Source organism: Rhinolophus ferrumequinum, chromosome 19, assembly GCF_004115265.2.
Source record: "Rhinolophus ferrumequinum isolate MPI-CBG mRhiFer1 chromosome 19, mRhiFer1_v1.p, whole genome shotgun sequence".
NCBI lineage: Eukaryota > Metazoa > Chordata > Mammalia > Chiroptera > Rhinolophidae > Rhinolophus > Rhinolophus ferrumequinum.
In genome coordinates this window covers 26,288,843-26,309,660 of record NC_046302.1, presented here as the reverse complement: position 1 = coordinate 26,309,660, position 20,818 = coordinate 26,288,843, and the positions used below count along the sequence as shown (strand labels likewise).

The window sequence follows — 20,818 nt, the reverse complement described above, 5'->3', positions numbered from 1 at the left end:
ATCTAAATGCTTCACCTAATTCTAATTTTAATGCTACACAGTACTACATCTTAATACTATGTACTGCAGTTTGCCTAACTGCTCTTCCTTTTTTAGAATTTATTTTGATTTTTTTCAATTATAGTTGACATTCAACATTATTTTATATTAGTTTCAGGTGTTCAGCATAGTGGCTAGGCATTTACATAACTTACGAAATGATTCCCGATTAGTCTAGTTCCCACCTGACACCATACATAATTAATATAATACTAAAGATTATATTCCCTTTACTGTACTTTATATCCCCATGACTATTCTGTAACTACCAACTTGTATTTCTTAATTCCTTCACCCTTTTCACCCAGACCCCCAACACCCCTCTCATCTAGCAACCATCAGTTTTTCTTCCATATCTATGAGTGTGTTTCTGTTTTGTTTGTTTGTTTATTTTGTTTAGATTTACTTATAACTGCACTTCTAATATTGGTCAATTTGAATTTAAATTTTTATCCTTACAAATAAGTCTGAGCTCACAGCTCTTTATAAAAACAATTTCATTGATCTTACGTGCTCCTAAGTAAGTAGAAAATGTATTAAGTGTATCTGTGGGATACCTGCATTTCAGAGACATTTAAGTGGCTTGCCTGAAATTAGGATAGGGAATTGTGACATCTGGTGAGTTTGTCAAGGGTTCTGTTTCTTTTAAACTGATCAAATATTGGTGTACACCCCACCTATATATAATGATGGGTGAACTGATATTTATACACTACTATTTGTAAATGTAGTATTGATAAAGTATTTTAACTTTTATTTCAGTTCAAAATGTTTCCAAATATGCTAAGTGTGTATATGAAATATTTGTTTTCATTTAATATGAATATGGGAAGATCATAGAAATGGAGACTAATTATTTTGTAATTGTTTTTGCTTTTTGTAATTGTTTTTGCAAGTTTGCCTTCCACTTACCATTTATTGATCTGATATCCCATGAGTCAGCTGTCCCTGGTGGCTGGTCAACAACACAGAAGGTAAAAGGAGACCCATAAGAGTGATCATTAATGTCTCTCGCAGAGATAAGGATCGATGGAGAGGCAATGCAGATGGTTTCACTTTCAGCAAAAATGACTGGGCAGTAATCATTGACATCAGGAACTTCGATACATATGGTTCCTGTAGCCGTTTTCCCAGATCCATCTGAAACAGCAAAGCATCATGGGTTTGGGGGTAAATTGTGTGAGAGAGAACATTTTTTCTCGGATCCCCTGATAATGCCACAGCATACAGGAACAGTATGAATGACTCCTGAGATGGTGCCTGATAGGTTGCTGCCTGCTTCAACAACCCGAAAACACCCTTGCCTTTTCTCCCTGCCTTCCAGCCACACTGGTTTCTTTTTAGTTTTTTGGACACATTTCTTCCTAACTCAAGAGTCTTGTTTATTCTAGTCACTCTTCCCAAAATGTTTTTCACCCTCATTGAATTCTGTTAACTCTTACACATCTTAAGATGCAAAATTAAAATGTTCTTCCTCGGAGAAGTTTTCCTGCTTTCTGTTCCCACCCTGTTCCCATAAATGAGACCCCAAGACCAGCTTAGATCTTTCCATTCGGGATGCTTTTTGATTCCTGTGTTGTCGAAACATTGTGGTTACACAATTGAAATTTAATAATTGTGTATTTTTTCTTTCTATTTTCACTGTTTTTTTGAATTCTTTTCATTAGGTGCTGTTTCTCTTTCAGAGAAAGCACTTCTGAAAATAAGTATAAAAATACTAGATTTTTCCCCTAACTTCTTTGAAACAAATCTTGGGTTAGTATAGTTTATAAGAAAGGGCAAAAGACCAAGAAATAGGAAGGTGGGCTTTTAGTCCACTTCTCTCCTTTATGTTCTGTTACAATGAATAAAGAATTATTTTATTTTGAACTTGTAAAGAGTCTTAAGTTTTATCACTTGTAAACTAGAACATTACCATCTCTTGGCTATTTTACAGGTGGTTGTTGGAGAAGTTAATAAACTTCTTGGAAAAGAAGAAGTTTTTAGGTTTTTGCATACCTAAATGGTAGAGCCTTTAGCTAATCAAATGATAATAAACTGGAAGCCTATCCACATCTCACACGGTTTTGTACAGTATGTTCTTAATACCTGTGATTCAGCATTGGACTTTCTAGACTTAGGCTTTCATTAGAGAGACATCAGATTATCCCGTAGATTGCTGTCTGTGTCATTCTCTGACTCTCCAGAACTTTCTTATGGCTTTGTGATGTGGCAACCCAGAGCTCCCGAACCATCTGGATGGTGCTGTGCCAGTGCAGACACTCTGCTTAGGTGACTAAACTACAACCCTTGTTTGTAGTTTTCTGCTGATACATGTTGATGGTTTTTTCCCTCTCTCCTTGTTCACTAGCAATGCCTAATTTTTATTTCGGTTTTTGAAGATTTTCACATGGGACCAACATACAAACATAGGCTCTGATCAACATGCTTTGAGTTCATTTTAGAACAGGCCTTCTAGAATACTAATAATACTAATAACTGACCCAGATGTTAAAAATAACACTCACAGGATAAAGACCAGAATATATGGATTGTATTTCCTTGGGTATTACCATGGTTTCTTTCCCATTTATCTTTCTCTTTGTTTGCTACTGTAAAGCTCACATACACACTTAAGACAAACCTACAGTATCTATCTGCTATCAGGTATGTACCTGGGACATCTATTTGCCTCCTTCTTTCCTGGTTACTGACCTTTTCTGTTGCTTTGTTCTGTAGTAGCTGGTTTCCTAGGCAGTGCTCCAGAGAATCATTAACTACTGATAAATAAACAAATTCTTGTTGCTCCGCACCAACAGGAAAGCTTAATAGATTCACCACGTGAAAAACAGCTCAGTTACAAGTTACAGCAGTGCATTTGCATTTAAGATTTTTAATTTGGATCTTATATTTGTAATAACCTTGTGCTTCTTGGTTCTTAATATCTTACTTTGGGTAACAGGTCTAATCAAGCGACACTCACACAGGCCTGTCATTGCAGCTCAGTTTTAGTCACTCTAAAATCACTCTACCCTTTGGATACTGCCTTTCCTGCAGATAGTCCACAAGTGAACTTTGTGCACACCTTGTAGCACTTACTTTAAGTAAACATTCCTAATGTACTCTACAGGTTGGATTAACCATCTCAAGAGATGATGCCATAAACAGAAACTGAATTTTATTTATGTATTTTCACTTTATGCTCTACGCTGTAAGTCACATAATTTTTTTTTTTTGGAAGTAGGTGAAATATAATAAATGACGTCGAATGTAAATTATGGTTGCAAGTGTATTAAATTCAGTCTTGGTTCTAAGGTATTTAGACTTTCTATAAATCTTGCAGATACTACCAAATGATATATTTTATTTGAGTCAACCTAATATCAACATTAGAATCATAGTTATATTTAATCCAATAATAATAATAATAATAATTTTGTTAAAAGATTAAAAATAAATGTTCTTACCATCTATAGCCAAAATCTCTGCTGTGTATATCCCATTGGTAATATATTTTGACTTCTTATCAAATTCCCTAGAGAATTGTATCTCACCAGTCCTTGAACCAACTTTTAACCAGTTGCCGGCATCATGTCCTATGGTATACCTGTTTTTAAACAAATAGCTTCATCATTTGCTTATATGAAAGTTAAGAATTTTAAGTCATGTTCAATGTGTTAAACTTATATATGGTGTTTGCATGCTTCACAGTGATAATTGCCTTAGTTTATAAAAATGTATATATATATGTATATATATAATATATATATACATATATATACATATATATATATATATATGTATATATATATTTCCATTATTGAACATGTTAATGCACAGGTTCACAACAGAGTTTTAAAATTTCATAATTTTTACTCTTCCACTCTAAGTAATTATTAATACAATGTATTAAGTCTATTTCAGATCTATGTATTAAATTATGGCAATATCAAAGGGATATTCATTATTCATTTTCACAGCTGGCATACTTTGTTTTTTCCTAGGTTTTAAGGCATATTGGTTTCAGAGCTCCTCATTTGTTGACCGTTTAGGCGTTGTGGTCTTATCTGTTCTGCTTGTGTATATCGGTGTTGTGACATATAATGGATTCAAAGTGTTTGACCTTATTAGAAGAAGATCTGGTGTCTGTACCAGGCACAATTTTAGGTGTCCAAGGCACTTATCTCACATATCCTTTTTCTCTATCCCATACTGACAGCCTTCATAGTTTTTATTGTTTGTTAATTTGTTACCCGATTAAGTAATCAAAATTGTTAATATCAAAGTAATTTATAAGTCAATAGACTAGTCACTCCAAAAAGGTTGGGTGTAAGAAAAGAAGAGAGGCAAGGAGAAGATATAAAGAACACTTATATATTTCGCTATAGTTATTTTTCAGAATATCTTATATAGTCTAATTCATGCACGAGTATAATCTATGTACTTAGTGCCCCTAATTCCTACCTTTCTATTTTGCTGACTCTCTTCATGCTCATCACATATCTGAAACACCTGTGTTTTAGCTTCCCCCCCGCCCTTAGGTTAAACGGAAGGTTGAAATTAGTCCCAAAATTATGGATAATACAGGTTTTGAAGAAACAAACTATGACTCATTGTTTATGATGTCTTACTTTTTACAATATAGCTTAATCAGCCCAGGTCCAGGGTGGTACAACTGGCCACAAAAGATCAAGGACACTCACAGAGGAACTGTAGGTGACTCTTTGATCTTACAATCACTCCCTGGACACAATTACTCTTAAACCCTTAAGTTGGAGCCCTTATCATCTCTAAAACACTATTAAAATATTATGAAAATGTCAATGCCACGATGGTCTTCTATAACAAACAGATGAACAGGAAAAGCAAAACTCCAAAATATTTCAACCCGCATACACTAGCACATGCTACCTGAATTAACACTGGACCAAACCATGATTTATCACTCTAATATGAACAAAATATTTGCAGTACCTGACATTGGTTGCAGGATTTCCTGTGTCCAAATCTAAAGCTGTATATGTGCCAAGCACATAATTCAATAAGGAATCTCCTCGCACTCCTTCTCGCATACTGAAGGTCATAGAATTTGGATTAAATGTCGGTCCTTCTCTCACATTAATAACCTGAATTCTTACAGGGGTTGAGTGCATTCGGAATTGGGAAGCAACTGAGTGGTGAAATTCAGCTTGGTTTTTAACTCCAATACTAAGATAAATATTAGGCACTTGTTCATAATCCAGCATCTGAAATGATAGAAAGCAAAAAAAAAAAAAAAAAAAAAAAAACCCTCTGAAATAGCAAAAGGACTCTCTTTGATAGAATAAGAAAACAACATACCAGAATTAAGTCCAGGAGCTATGCAATTCAGATTTTGAATTGATAAAATTTTATTTATTATTGCATGAGGTATTTCAGATGTCATTTCCTTTATCTTTTAGTATAATCAGATGTATAGGTCATTTAGCCCTGTCACTTTAAACTGAACTCAAATTTGGAGTTTTGAACTTCTTCTATAAAAAACCTGAAATAAAAAATGATCTTTCTTTCCAAATGAAGTGTTTATGAAAGATAAAAATATGAACTTAGAATGAAATTAAAAAATATTAACAACTATGGATTGAATAAATAAGTCCCAATTTTCCTTGTAGAATTCATATCTGAGAATTTCTGAACGTATAATCAGCAGAAAAAAGAAGTCAACATATGTGATGAAATTGAACATGTAAGTTAAAAACACGCACACACAGCAAACTACTTTTAAAAGAGAATTCATCATTATTATAGTCAGTCCTAAATTATGATTTAATTGTGCTGTGTCTGGTGGACAGGAAGATTCCTTCACAGGGCACATTCAAATAAGTGAATACACTACCCAGAGAAAAGTCATCTTTGAAATGGGTTCCCTGGAAAATAATTAATAGAATCTTTTGATCCAGAATGATTGATACAGTGGCTTGAAAAGTCCCAGGGGGAAAAGCAATTGTAAGAAAGGGAGTACCGAGCAATGTCTGTTTTCAAGTTTCTGGAAGCTAACATAAGCATCACTTGCAACACATATACCAACAACAGAGGTCAGGATACCAGTACCATCAGCAATACCTTGAGATAACTCTCTGCTCTTCAGGTAAATTCTATGATATCATGAATGTTTTCTTAGGCTTAAGTTAAATTCTTCACAAAAGCAGGCTCAACATGCCTCACTTAAATTTTAGCTAAAATCCTTGAGGTTGGGATTTCAATTGCTTTTGTATATCTGTTCCCCTCCCTGGCCCACGTAATGCCTAGCACAGAGCTGAATATGAATTGTGTACTCCAAAATGGATTTGCAACTGGAAGAGATTCCTCTTCTACAGCCCAATTTTTATTTTCTAGAATTCCATGCTGTCTTTAAATAAATGAAAAATTTGAGATCCTCTATACTGATAGAGAAATCTCTTGGGACTTGTGCACTCACACATTTGTGTTTTTTGTTTGTCAGAATAGTTCTCTCCCTATTGAATAGGGTGTGGCAAAAACATATGAATAATTGTTTACAGTTGTATAGACATTCACAATTTCCTGTATAGACAAGAAATTGGTTGAGGGCTCATCTTCCCTCTAACAGAGAAGATAAAAGGCAGATAAAGGAAAGGCAAAAATCTTCATCCATTCTTTGCAACTGGGGCCTTTTATCAGGGTTTTCCGATTGTCCCCAGAGGTCAGGGTTGTGCAAAGAGGAATAAAAACAACTGGTTACCACCACTCCAATTAGAGTGGAGAGGCTGGAAAGACTCCGTTACTGCACGATTGAAGAATAATCACTTACAAAGGATATGCAGGTGGGTGTTAGAAAAAGTGGGGCGGGAGCAGCCTTTAGGGGTCTAAAGCAAGGCTCAGGAAGGGCTCAGGATGAAGAGAACCCCTTCAGAAATAGATTTGGCTTCTGGTGAGGTTTTTGCTTCTGTAAATTTTAATGTAGAAGCTAAGCTATACAATTCTCACATCCAATTTTTTTTGGGGGGGGATATAATTTAATATGACGTTGCTAATTTTCAGGGGATGCTGGTTCAATTTAGAATTAAGTGTGAAAGATGGAGGAGGATGGAAGTCTCCATCAGAAAGGACCCATTTGTTTCTGTGGTAGGGGACTGAGGAAATGGTCAAACATCAGCCGGGGTGTGTATGTTCTGCTTTTTAATAATTAAAAAAAAAAATTCTGGTACACATGTGTCCGAGGCATACACAACAGGGCACACAGAGTTTAGAAGAAGCTTATAGAGGTGAACAGAGTTGGAGGGAAAAAAATCTCTACTGCTTTCCTATAACTTGTTTTACTGGCCCCCAGATGACACGGTGAGGTGCAAAAGTGGCAATTACATACGATTTTGGAATCAGAGGCAGGTGGTTGGATCATGTCTTTGTCATTTGCCCCTTGGGTGAACTTAGAAAAGTTAGTTTTCCGTTTGATTTTGCTTCACTTTTTATAAAAAAGGAATCACAGTATTTTCTTCCCAGAGTTGTGATGATTAAATGAGATAATATGTATAAAGTCACTATACATACAATATAACTCCATAGTTGCTATTTAGTGTTGCTTAATAAACATTAATTAGAATTATTATAAAAATAGAGAACCAATATTTCTTTGTTAGAATTCCAATTGGGTAGCATTTTGCTTTTCTTCTCAATGTTGAAGTGAAGGTATATATGTACACATATATATTTAAATTTTTTTGTTAGTATTTCCATACACATTTATCAATAAATACCAAAATGAAGTTGTTACTGACAGAGAGATTCTTGATTTTCTTAAAGATTTTGTCTTGTTAAACTACAAGTTCCTTGAGAACAGGGACTATGTCTCATTCATCTTCATATCCCTAGCACATAATAATTCTCAATAAATTTGAGTTGAATTGAATTGTTTATGTCCTCAGACTAAGAAAAGGCGTATAGAAAGCTTTGTCAAAAGCCCATTACCAAAGGTGGCATGAGTGAAAATGGAGAGGGAACAAAAGGACACTAGTGACATTATTCCAAATGCCAAATCCTGGGAAAATTACATATATATCCTCTAAACACAGAGTTCTTCTGGCTATGTGCTAAGACACATATTAAGGTTTTTAATTTCATTTTAATTAGACTATTCATAGTATTTTGATGTTTTTAAGCATATTTTTTTCAGCTCTCTTTAAGACACTTGGGAAGTTATCATCCAGGGAAAAAAGAGCTATGTTGTCTATACAATATCTAACAGATGACTATTATTTGAATATTCATGTTTTCTTTTTCATCTTTATGATTTTATGTAGACATTGTGAATTATGTAGTCAAACTCAATGACTCCCATTTGAGTGAAATCTGCACCATTACTTTGTGTCTCTACTATCTTTGGACACTGGTCCAGGTGCTAGGAATGGAAAGATATTTAGGTCAAGTTGCTTATGTACAAAGTTCTTACTATTATTTTAGTACTTTGAGAGGCAGAGCAAAAGCAAAGACTGGTTACACATTACAAGATAACAGGCAAAGTCCATGATTAAGATGATAAGAAGATAGGTAAGAATTGCATGACATGTCTAGATCTTGATTGTTTTTACCCAAGATGCAAGATTAAACAAATTCTGATCTGTGGGAAAAACCTTGACTATATATTCAGATTTTGACCTATTGTCTCTTTCTTCCTATCCACATTACTTACACTTAGCAATGGCTCTTATACCAAAGCCCTCATTTCCATTTTTACTGCTATTGCTCTAGATCAGATTCTTAGCACCTCAGGATTTGCTTAATATAATCATTTTCTTAACTTTAATCTTTCCAGAGTTGATCTCATAATGTTAATGCTATTTAAAACAAAAAAACAAAAAAACAAAAAAAACAAAGCTTTTCTTGGTACTATAAGTAGAGTTTGGCAAACTTTTTGGTTAAGGGTAGATAGTAAATATTTTAGATTTGTGGGGATCATGTGTAGTTTCTAGCTCAAGCATTCAACTCAGCCATTGGAGTGTGGAAATAGCTATAGAAAATACATCAATTAATGAGAGTGGCTTTGTTCCAATAAAACTTTATTTGCGAAATGGTAGCAGGTCAGATTTGGCCTGTGGGCCATAGTTTGCTGATCCCCTGGCCCCAAAACAGTGTTTCTCAAACTGGAAGGCCATAATATATTCTTGTAGTCCCCCACTTTTCTTAAGGAATTCTGAAAATTTGTGTGTTCATTTGAATGACAAGCTTAAAAACTATAGATTTCCCCCCCATAATTTTGATGACCACGTCATAAATTAATACACCACATGATTTCAGTGCTATTGGTTGTGTTTCATGGTAAAGCAGTAATACTTCAATTGCTCCAGACAACTTTAAAAAGAACAGAGAATGACTCAATATGTACACGATATGTTTGCATTCGATGAAGGCTAAATGGCTTCCTAATACACTGTCTGAAAAAAGTTTCACAGCAACAGGGATAGAGGAAAATAGTGACAGAATTGAATAATCACAATTCACACTGTGTGCCAAATGAAATATGTGCGTGTGTCCTCTAACATATATTTTCATAGCTCTAAGTTCTGTTTATGTTGTTAGTGTTAATTTTCTTTGAAAAAGTTAATTTCCCTTGTTATACCAATGTTCATTTGAATCTGATTAGTTTGTAGCTTTGTTTCTAATTCGTATTTTTAGATTTTATTGCAGTCCATAAAGTAAAAGCGTAGTTTAAGAAAAATTCATCTATGTGAAAAAGCCACGCCCTGTAGTATAGTATTCAAGTTTCTCAGCAGACCAAGTTCAACTCCAAATCTCCATTCTCGCATCTCATGGCTTCCTTCAGTGAATACGCTGCTGCAGCCTCACAGTGTTGCTCACTAAACCCCAAATATGTTTTACGTTTTCTCACCTCTCTGTGTGTGCTCAGTTCATTACCCACATTAGCAATGTCAGTTATAAGGTCCTGTTTAAACCTTATTCCCTGCATGAATTCTCTTCGGACAAATCTAGCTCAAAAGGATCTCACCTGTTACCTCAGTAATTGTCTCATATTTCACCCCTTTGGCAATCGATTATGTTTAATGTCACATCCATACTTCTATTTATTATCTTTTTAATGCTCATATTATTATCTAATTTGGGTGTCCTTGCCTTGACTTCTCAACTAGATATTGGACACTGTGGGAACAAAACAGCCTTCTTATTTTTCTTGGTAATAAATATTGTGTTGCTGGCTGGAAGTCTCAGCCTGACACAGGAAGCTAACTTAGGGCGCTTTGTTCCCATAAACAGGGTTCAAGGTTATGGGTTACTTTTTGTAGGCAGATTCTGTCTCGAAGAGTTTTTTTTTTAAAAACTTCTTTCAAAGGAAATATTGCAGATACCATACTGTACCTTGATGACTTTCAAAATGCCTTCATTGGTTCGTGGGTCTGTTTGAATATCAAACCAATTTCCATCATTTCCAGAGAGAATGAAATATTTGGCCAACCAATTATCAGTGCCTTCTTCATCAAGATCGATTGCTTTTAATCGTATTAGTTCTGAATTTAAACAATTTTCTTCAATGCTTGCTGAGTACTGAATGACATAGATCAATTTTATAATCAATGAATTTTCAAAAGAGGAAATAGATTTACTAATACTTAATTATCATTTAAAATACTAACAACAAAGTATGTCAATGATTTTTGCACCATTATTAAATGCCATATGTCCGATCAGAAATCTAAGAATGAAATGATTATAAGATAGTAGAACTGATATTTATGCAGTATATGTGATATCAAGGTCAAACTGGCACTTTGTTTCATTTTTTTCTTGCTTATTTTTAATTTTCCTTAACTTACTCTCTCCTTTTGGGACTCTGTTAGAATTAATTCAGAAAATCATCCGGTTCATCCGGCATATAAAGATACATCAATGTTGTTACATAATTCCCAGAATTATATTAATAATTTTCCACATTTCTGTGAGTGGAGAGTATGGAGGAAATGATCTGTTGCTTTCACAGAGGAAATATGCATGGAAAGTGACTCAAAGGCAAATATACAACATGTGCATGGACTAGTGACTCAAAGGCAAATACTATATTATTATACATAAGAAATTCCAAGGCTTATATAGCAAAGCTAAGTGCATCCATACACATAACAACTATATTAGCACGTATGGAGAAAGGATTATAAGAGTAACAACTTACGGAGGTTTTCTCCAAGATGGGGAAATTATCGTTGACATCTAAAACCTTGATTCTACAGACACACTCGGAAGACAGTCCATCAGCAGCTCCATCCCGATCTGAGCCCCTCACCAGGAGGTTATACATACTGTGTTGCTTGATTAAGATGACAAAGAATTGTAAGACTAAGGTCTTGTTTTGAATAAAAACCAATACATTCTGATGTCATTACGCTACTTTTTTCCTATAATTTTATACGATCTTTTAATATATTTTTTCTATATGATTTTCATGAAAAATAATGGTTGGGTTATTTTTCCTTCCCTCCTTTACATTGAAAGAAAGGCATATGTGGACCTTTTCATCTCTGTCTTTTGAAAATTGTATTCCTGATTTATTATCATTCATTCATAGAAGACTTTACCTCTCTGTCCAGGAAACTGGACATCGTGCAGACATCTCCAGTGTACCTGTTCAGGATGAACATTGGCACACCTGCCGGCTCCTGAGAGATAATCTTATAGGCGATTTTAGAATTCAGATGATTGTCTTCATCTGCATCTGTGGCGCTTAACTTTACTACCAGTGTGTCTATAAATGAAGATGGAGGTAGAGAACGTTTGGGACTCTGTTAGAACAATTCAGCAAATTATCAGGCAAAGGAAGAAAAAATAACTGGCCTTCTCGTGCATTCTCTTTCTTCCAGTTATCCATGAGAATATATTACCATAACTTTAGCTACACCATTGATTACTAAAATAACAGTGGTTTGCTTTTATAAAATCCTTTACAGTTTATAAAGTACTTGCACTCCTTAAGTGAATAGATGGTAAATTAATAGCAAAATATAGTGATCTTTTATGTATGAAAAAGAAGTTCAATAGACTTCATCATAAAGCTGAAGAAACTGATTTTAGCAATTTGTTTTTGCTGCAGTCTTGTGAAATTATTTAAAAATGCTTAATTAAGAAAAGTGGTAACGTAATTAAATGCAACGTTGTGATTATTTCTTGAACACTTATATTCTTTATTGTTGCTCATCCAGAAAGCAGAGACTTACTATTGCATGCCTTGGATGATAAGAGTACTTTACTGAACAGTCAAAAATATAATTATTGCAAAGCAGATTTGTCCACAGGAATATAAGAAGTTTTTAATTATTCACAGGGACAAAGCACAGGCATTCTAAGCTAATCCCCAAGGATATCAGCCTACAGGACAGGCCTTTCAGAACTGACAGGTCCCTGATGTTTTTGTGCTTCCCAGCCAGGCTTCAAAGTTAAAAATCCTAGCACTGAGAACCAGGGACCCCTTGAACAGATAGAGCCAGGTTTCGTGGAAATCATAGTTTATGAAAGTATGCTTTGGTCCCGTAATTAACTCTCCTCACATGGAGAAGCATTAACAAAGGCTGCTAATCAACAACTGAGTGGATGTGGATGTGGCTTTCACCTTCTCTTCCTTCTCCAAGCTTGTCCTGCATTATGTTAGTGAGGAAACAATGGACTTTGGAGACCCTCTCTCTGTTTTCCCTCTCTTAGGCAAACTCCTCACTTTGCCTCTCTCTGTACTCACATCCTATGTTATTGAACATTTTGTGTTTCTTATTTTCAACATCAGTTTTTTTAGGGGATCTGAAGTTCTCCTGACATGCCCTTCTGACCTCTGCCTTTTGTTCTCTTTCTTTCTTTCCTCCAGCATGTCTTGTCTCTTTTCTCTTTTCCTCCAGACTTCTCCATCCTTCTCTCTTGGACTCTTCATTGTTATCTCTAGCTTGCATTCTTATCTGCCTTTTTTCTGAAATTTCCCTTTTCTATTCTCTTTTCCCAAATTTTATTTACAGGCACAAGTGCAGATATAGACGTGAAAGGAAAAGGAATATTAGAGGATTGTGGGAAGACAGAGGCAGAAGGTAAAGAGGGAGAGAAGGCAGGGAGTCAGCAAAACAGGAAAAGCATAAGTATACAAAGGAAAGCAGTTCAGGAGGAGTGACAGAGAGAGGGAAAAAGAAAAGAATATTAGAGTTGGAGATGGAAGTCAGCAGATGGGAAAAATGAAAAAAAAAATGAATGAGAGAATGTAATGTGCCTTGCTGTGTAGACTGTGAAGAACAGTGATTATCCTTTGTGACTGATTGATGGGTACTGTCAAGGTGGGGGAGAATTCCTACCTACACCTTTCTTAAGTTCTTACAGTTGGGCTAATAATAAAATTGACCCAAGACCAGATTAACAGGGGAAACATCCAATTTAATGTGCGCATGGGAGAATCATAAATGATACTCTGAGAAATGATGGACCAGCCAGCGTTTTATACTTTTTCAGACAAAATAAATTTTTGAAGAATTGATAGGACAAAAAAAGTTAGTGCTCATTAGCAAGGAATCTAAGCAAGGTTTGAGTATTCATTAGTGAGAAATCTAAGCAAAATTTGGGCTTGGGCAGTAAATTAATAAAGAGGCAACGAGGTTTGTTTATGTCGACTCTTTGGCTCTGTGTTTCTTAACTCTATCTATCTGGGTGTCTCCAGGTGCAGGAAGGGTGCACAGGGGAAATGTGTTACTTGCTTTCAAGAGGACACACACACTGAGAGAGAGAGAGAGAGAGAGAGAGAGAGAGAGAGAGAGAGAGAGATCAGCATGTTCTTGCATTGGTAGCTTTTTAAGTAACATAATCACTATGATATTGTGGGATATTTTAGGTCATCCTACTCTGAGATCCGACAGTACAATTGCAGTTGTGTCCTTCATCACTCTCTATTTGGTGTGGGTCAGCCCAGAATTTGAGTGGAGCAAACAGGGCCCTTTTCCACATTCATGGTTTCACCGGAGTTTACTCATTTGAATGAAGTTAATCATGAGCCCAGGAACAATCTCTGAGGAAGGTGCTAAGCCCCTGCTAAATCACATGTATAAGAATCCTCCACAAATAAGAAGGTATTTAGCATTTTAGACATGATTTTTTTTTCTAGCTCAGTTTTAAGTTAGAATTTGTGGGATTTTTTTTTTTAAGTTTGACATTTTATGATCTTTAAATTGTGTTTTAGTCTCCTAAAGCTTTCGATCTAGAGAAAGAGATATGATATAATGCAGAGAAGAAGTATCATTTACTTACTTGCATCGCTGTTTTCTTCAATGCTGGCTGTGTACACATTTTGTGTAAAGACTGGAGGGTTATCGTTTATGTCCATAACTTTGACTCTAAGCTCAAGAGGCCTTTCTAAATCTTCACCCCGTGAATTCAGAGCCCGGCAATAGATCTGTGCAAAGTTGGGAAAAAAATTGTCTTTCTCCACCAAAGGAAATTAAGTAACATGATTGAAAACATTTAAGGAGATGTGCAAAGAAACAATTTTCGCAGTAAATTCAGACTACTTTACCGTCTAGTAATTTAAATAATATCAATATATTAGAGAATCCTGAACTATATGTAACACATCAGAGTATCCTGAACTATAAACTTTTATTTTCATACTCTTTCCAGCTCTACAAGTCCTTTATTTGGTTTCAGTCTACTAGGTTTTATCAATCTACTGTATTTGATCCGAAGTAAGCATGAATCCTGAGATGATATTTTTTTAAAAGGAGAAGAAAAGTAATATGTGTAAATCAAAATATGCTGTGACTTACCAAGAAAAGTGGAGTTATCTCTCTGTCCACCACTGAGGTAATGTTAATTTCCCCAGTCTGAGGATTAATGGTGAACACTCCATAAGGTGGTCGATCAATTCCTACCCCAGAGATGCGGTAGGTAATCTTCTGTTTCACTTCACAGTCTGATCGAATCTATGAAGAAAATGGCCAGGATTTAGAGCAGATTATGAACTTCACAGTATAGTGGAGTGAGACAGGAATGGATTTGTAGCCAGATGGGTTTTGTGTTGAAACTTGGCACTGTGACATAAGCCTGTGCCTTGGAAATTTTATGTAACTTTGCCAAGTACCGCCTTATAATAGATAATACCACTTATATCCTAGGTTTGTTGTGGGGATTATATGAGCTAACATATATACGCCCCACCCCAATGCCTGACGTATGGCACATACATGTGATGCTACATTTGTTATTAACACTATGTTGTTCACGTCTCTGATTTTCTTTGCATAGAAAGAGTTTGACAGACGACATCACAATCTTTATTATTTTTTTTCAAAAACATTATGTTATATTAATATGTACCCTGCCTAGTCCTGAGTTGAGATTTAATCAAAATGGCAGATAAATTAAGAAAATCAGAAGAGTAATACAGTGTTTTAGAGAGATTGGCAATAATTTTATAAATCAAAACCTACTCATCTGCCAAATAAATTTTTATGGTAAATATTCTGCTATATAGATTTTGTTTTAATAATTTTATATCTACGGCTGATAAATTTAAACAAAGGTGGTTTAAATTTTGAAATCTAACCTATATACTAAAGATGAGAACACTCAGCAAAATACTAAGATTTGTTACCCAAATATCCACAATTAAATAAAAGCAGCTAGAAATACAACTTGGATGAGCTCCACTCTAATTCTTGTTTATACAGATGAAAATCCAAAAAATCCCCAATGCAAATAAAAAGAAAAGAATATGCAATACAAGTGGGGTGACATAAAGCTATAATCATGAGTTGAATGGAAACAATTTAAAAGCGTTTCAAAAATTTGAAAACTTCTGAGAGAGAAGAAATCTCTTTACTCAAGCTGAGATTATATCTATAACATCATTGCTGGCGCTTACTATATTTTAATGTAAAGCTTTAAGGGAGGACTTCTAGAAGATCACTACTCTTGACTTCAATAGTGACCCAAGGCCAAGATGCTTAGAAAGAGCAAATGAAGCTGTTCACGTGGACCCTATCCTTCATGGCTCAATTTATGACATTCTTCCCTTAACTTTTCTTCCTTATTGATAGCCATTATTTCAAATACCTTTTAAGGTTCTACTAATTTCTGGATGTAGGAATCTAGTAACAACTTTGGATACTGTCCTTACTTTCTTGAAGAGAATTAATGGATTCTTTCAACTTCTGATTTTAGGGAGCGCTGGTCAGAAGAATAGTAATTCACATCTAAATTTCCTATAACATGTAGGTGATGATAAGCAGAAGACAAATGGACAAAGCCCAGTAATGCTGGAGATCCAAGTTTCTCTTCTAGGATCACTCAAGGACCCTCTGCTCTGTATCAGCTCCCAGAATGTGATAGTCAAAATGGTTTCTCAGCAACATGAACAAATGACTACACATAATCCATCTTCCTAAATCACTATGGAGTAGTGAAGGCTGCAAGTTCTCAGAATGTTTGAGGGTTCTCCTGCCCTGTAAAAGCATTTGTTATCAGCACAGGATACTCCTGTTATTTCATCACTTACTCTGGCAATTGGATTCCTCTTGGAGTTGTCCTCTCCTTCTCGACAGGCCGCAGCAAACTTGATCCACTCCCGCTTCTGTCTTCTGACAGTTTGCCATTTTGTAGTGCCGTTTTCAATGTCTAATTCCTTCACCTTAAGCAAAAATAGTTCACGTTTTGTATAGTGCTAGAACAGTTTTACTTAGTAAGGACATTTATTCAACACCGTAAGGTGTGCCCAGAAGCAATGATACTGAATTTGAGGGACAAAAAAACGTTTTTTACTAATTTACAACTCTAGATAGATATAGTTTGGTCATCTTTACTGGCTACTTCTTTTGGAATCATCTCATTTCTAACTGTATGATTTTAGTGAAGCAAATTTCATTATGTGTGGAGCTCATATTGTGTTATATTGGATAATATAGCATATGTAATTTTTCTTCTTTCAATCTATCCTCACCAGTTAGCACACATTTCGTCCTGTCCAAAATGTCCACGGAAACATTTGATTCATGCCAAATGGTCCTTGATATTGGGTGCTGTCCAAAATGTCCATGGAGATATCTAAGCCAACCCATCTACCCAACTCCATGTGACATTACCAGCTAGGCTACCAAGGCAAGATATTATTGGCAATATAGCCACAATATAGTTATTGGACCAATAAAATATGACAGTATTTTTATGTATTAATTCTATAAATCAAAAGTATAAGTAATGTTATAGGCTATTTGAACCCAGGGACATTTTCTAAGCATGGATGTTTTGGACAGGACGAAATATCAAGGACCATTTGGCATGGACCATATATGCTTACTGATGTTTTGAATAGAACCAAATATCAAGGACATGTTGCCAGTGACTGAATGTCTCTGTGGACATTTAGGACAGGACCAAATGTCTTGTAAGGATCCTCACCTTGTAGAGACCTTGCCCACCTCACCCTTTATTAAGCTCTGACCAGGCTTTCTCGTCTCCAGAGTTTAAAAGATAACTGGTGTCCCATGTGAGTGAACCCCATGCAAAAGAAAAGTTGTGCTGGTGAGTGTATTGTCCTAAAAGAGGGGAGAGATTTTTCTTTTCTGTTGATAAGAACACCACTCTGGCTATGCATCCAAATATATTACTGCAGGATTAGAAGAATATATAACTGAAATGATGGTACCTGCAATAATCCCATGGACATCTATATGGATTTTCAGTGCTGTCCATTTGTATCTCTGCTTGCTATATGTTTTTCTCTTTATAGTCTTTTTTGCTATTGTTGGGGGATGTTCAATAATTTTAAACTATGAAAGACTTTAGAATGTTACTACATGCATAAACATGTTTGTGTACATGCAAAAACATATGCATATATATTTGTAACTCCTGATGTATTTGTTGAGATATAGATAATTGTATGTTTGTTTAGGCTAAGGCTTCATTTAGTTACCACTTTGAGAGAAGGAGATGTTCCATGTGAGTGGAGCTTATCCTTTCAAGAACCAAAGCATTTACACTTTTCCCCATTTTGATACAACTTCCTGAAATGTATCACTTGTTCCCTGTTTTGTCAACAGAAAAGTAATTATATTTTCTTCAATTATTTGATATCATCAATCATGGAAATTTAACTACTATAATAAAATAAAATCCTGCCAGAGAAGACAGTAGTTTTATTTCCTGAGTCCCACTCTAAATGTGATTACATGCTTTTTGTTTTTTGTATTTTTCCCTCATTGATCGACTGTCCAATTGTCTTTCTTGCTGATGTAACTGTCTAAAAATCTCTTTCCATTCTAAGGTATTACTTTGTTTCTTTTGCTTTGCTTTAAGTTGAGAAACATATAAATGAGCTACTAGTATAGTTTGATAAGTAGGAGTTACTATGACATTGAACTATCACAAATCATGTCTAAAAGCATCAAAATTTAGGATTACTGGTTTTACTATTGCTATTTCATTTTGGCAGAGGTTCTTTCTCCTTTTAGCTGTACAATTATGGTTTCAAATATTCTGGTTTATGATATATGATGCATTACAAAATGCAGTTTTTCTTTCAATTTTAAATTGAGGAAATAGTTTTAATAATTATACCTTACCTCAACAATAAATTCGCTGTTTACTTCCAGCACCACCTGTGATAGAAAGCACAACATTAGCATACATTTGCATAATTTAAAGGAAGCAGTGTCATGAAACTATTGACAATGTTTTCTGATTGATTCATTTCTTAAATATACATTTTGCTAAAAATATGGAATAAACATGGGTAATACAAGACTAATAATACAGGCTTTTTGCCCTCCAAAAGCTTTTAAACTTTTAAGGAAGACAAACAGATCACTAACTATAACAAGGCAGGTTAGGATATGTACTTTAACAGAGGCACTCGTGGGCTGGGTGGAAGGGAAACGTAGACAACTAAAGTTATCAGGTGAATTTTGGGAAGATCCCATAGGAGAGTAAGGATTTCAAAGGGCTCTGCTCGATGAAGCTACTTCGACAAGAGGAATTGATAGGGGGAAAAGTTTCAGCCAGTAAATCGTGAACACAGATGTAAAGGCACTAAGTTTCAGAGGATGTGCCAGGAATGGCAAACGATATTATTAGCTGGAAGGTAGAGGCAATAGTGAGGAGACATGGGAGACAAGGTTTGGAATGTCAGTTTGGAGGCAGATCATGAAGTGCTTTATGTACCGACCTAATGGAGTTTGGGCTTTATTGGATAAGGGACTGGGATTGACAAAAGCATTGTCTTTAAAACATGTCATTGATATGAAGGGAAGATTACAAGGGAAAAGCATTGGAAGTCAAGACACTTCTGAGTTAGCAATTGCTTAGGTAAGGCATAGTTAGAACATGAGCATGGGTGCTGAAGTGGCAGTGGAAATGAGATTGGAGACATTTCTGAAGAACTGATAGGGTTCACAGACTGTGGGTGCAAGGGGAGGAAGTGTCAGATGTTTGGGGTGATTGAAGCTTGGCTTTCTGGGACACTGGAGGTACTTTGAATAGGAACAGAAAATCCAGCAAGAGAATATCACTGCAGGCAGATGACGACTGAAGTTTGTGTCCTTTATTTTCAATTTGCTTCTAAAATGGAGATAGAGATAAAAGCTGAAGAAATGGAATTTACCTAAACAGGAGTGCTATGTAAAATTTCAGGAAATGAGGGTGTTCCAGGGAACAGTTTAATTAAGATAAATGAAGTAGGAAGAGGACAGAATCATATAGGAAATGCTCATGTTTGTGCAGGAGACAGAAGGAAGCAGTCTAAAAGTAGAGGGCTCTGAGAGACTAAGGGAATAGGGAGATCGGGGGACCAGGTTTGTGGGTGCAGAGCAGATTCTGTGAGCATGAAAGTGGTAAGAAGTGGTGGTGATTGTGGTGGAGGGTTAGTAAGGAAGCTGAGTTCAGAAAGAAGAGATTGGTTAAGGAAGTGATGGAGAAGTAGCCAGAAAGAAGTCTGAATGAGAGGAGTGCGGTGAAAAGAAGTTAGACAAAGAGGGACGATATAATGGTTTATGCCTCATAGCAAGTTCAAGGAGATTGGGAACTGAGAAAGTCTTGAGATCTTAAGCAGGCAGGCATTGCGAACTTTTGTGAGTGGCATAAGTCAAATTGCAGGAGACAAGGCACGAATTATCGAGAAAATGGAAATAGCAATCATAGATTGCATTTTCAAGTTAGGAGATAAAAGTCATGTTAGAGGTATGATACAATTCAAGGAGTTAATTTGATCAAGACATCTTTTTTAGGTTGAAAAACCATGACCAAATATACAGTCTACAAGGAGAGGAAAAGGGGGTTGTGGAGAAAGAGGGACAGAAAGAGAAGAAGGGAGAAAGGGAGGGGGACAAAGAGGAAGAAATCAAGGAGTAGTTAAAATTGTGATTAAGAGAGAATAGGAATGACAGAATCAAAAATGCAGGGAAAAGAGACCTGAAAATGAGGAACAACATTTCTTCCTCTGAAACAGAAGGCCAGAAGAATACGATGCAGAGAGAAAATCATTCTGGGGTGTAATAGGAGGAGAATTTTGCACACGCCTATTCCATCGCTTTGTGGAGTTGGAGTGAGCAGGAATGGGGAGGGGCTAGAAGAGCCTGTCAAGAGGGAAGGTGATAAGAAACCACCAAAATGCCACGAATCAGGGAAGAACAGTAGCGTCACTTGGCATTCTTGAGTTAGGGAACATTTGAGTACAGAAAGGTAGAAATCAAGAAAAAAAAAAAAACTATTATCCATTGTTGACGAAGAGTTTGAGGACCAGTTGATATTAGGAAGGAAGAATATGTTGTACAGCCCATCTGTGTTGTGCCTT

General features: G+C 35.7%; 2 protein-coding genes across 2 annotated transcripts in view; one reads left to right on the top strand and one right to left on the bottom strand.

Moving 5' to 3' along the window:
• The window catches only part of DSC1 (desmocollin 1), a 309,329-nt gene that overhangs the window by 70,299 nt on the left and 218,212 nt on the right, over positions 1-20,818 (top strand). The gene's annotated exons all lie outside the window — the stretch shown is intronic.
• The window catches only part of DSG4 (desmoglein 4), a 37,542-nt gene that overhangs the window by 10,462 nt on the left and 6,262 nt on the right, over positions 1-20,818 (bottom strand). Inside the window, exons 2-11 of the mRNA XM_033135607.1 lie at positions 18,594-18,629; positions 16,529-16,660; positions 14,799-14,954; positions 14,284-14,428; positions 11,595-11,761; positions 11,192-11,326; positions 10,384-10,569; positions 4,993-5,264; positions 3,486-3,625; positions 952-1,179 (exon numbers count right to left, since the gene is read on the bottom strand). Of these exons, the coding sequence (XP_032991498.1) occupies positions 952-1,179; positions 3,486-3,625; positions 4,993-5,264; positions 10,384-10,569; positions 11,192-11,326; positions 11,595-11,761; positions 14,284-14,428; positions 14,799-14,954; positions 16,529-16,660; positions 18,594-18,629 (1,597 nt within the window). The remainder of the gene's footprint in view (positions 1-951; positions 1,180-3,485; positions 3,626-4,992; positions 5,265-10,383; positions 10,570-11,191; positions 11,327-11,594; positions 11,762-14,283; positions 14,429-14,798; positions 14,955-16,528; positions 16,661-18,593; positions 18,630-20,818) is intronic.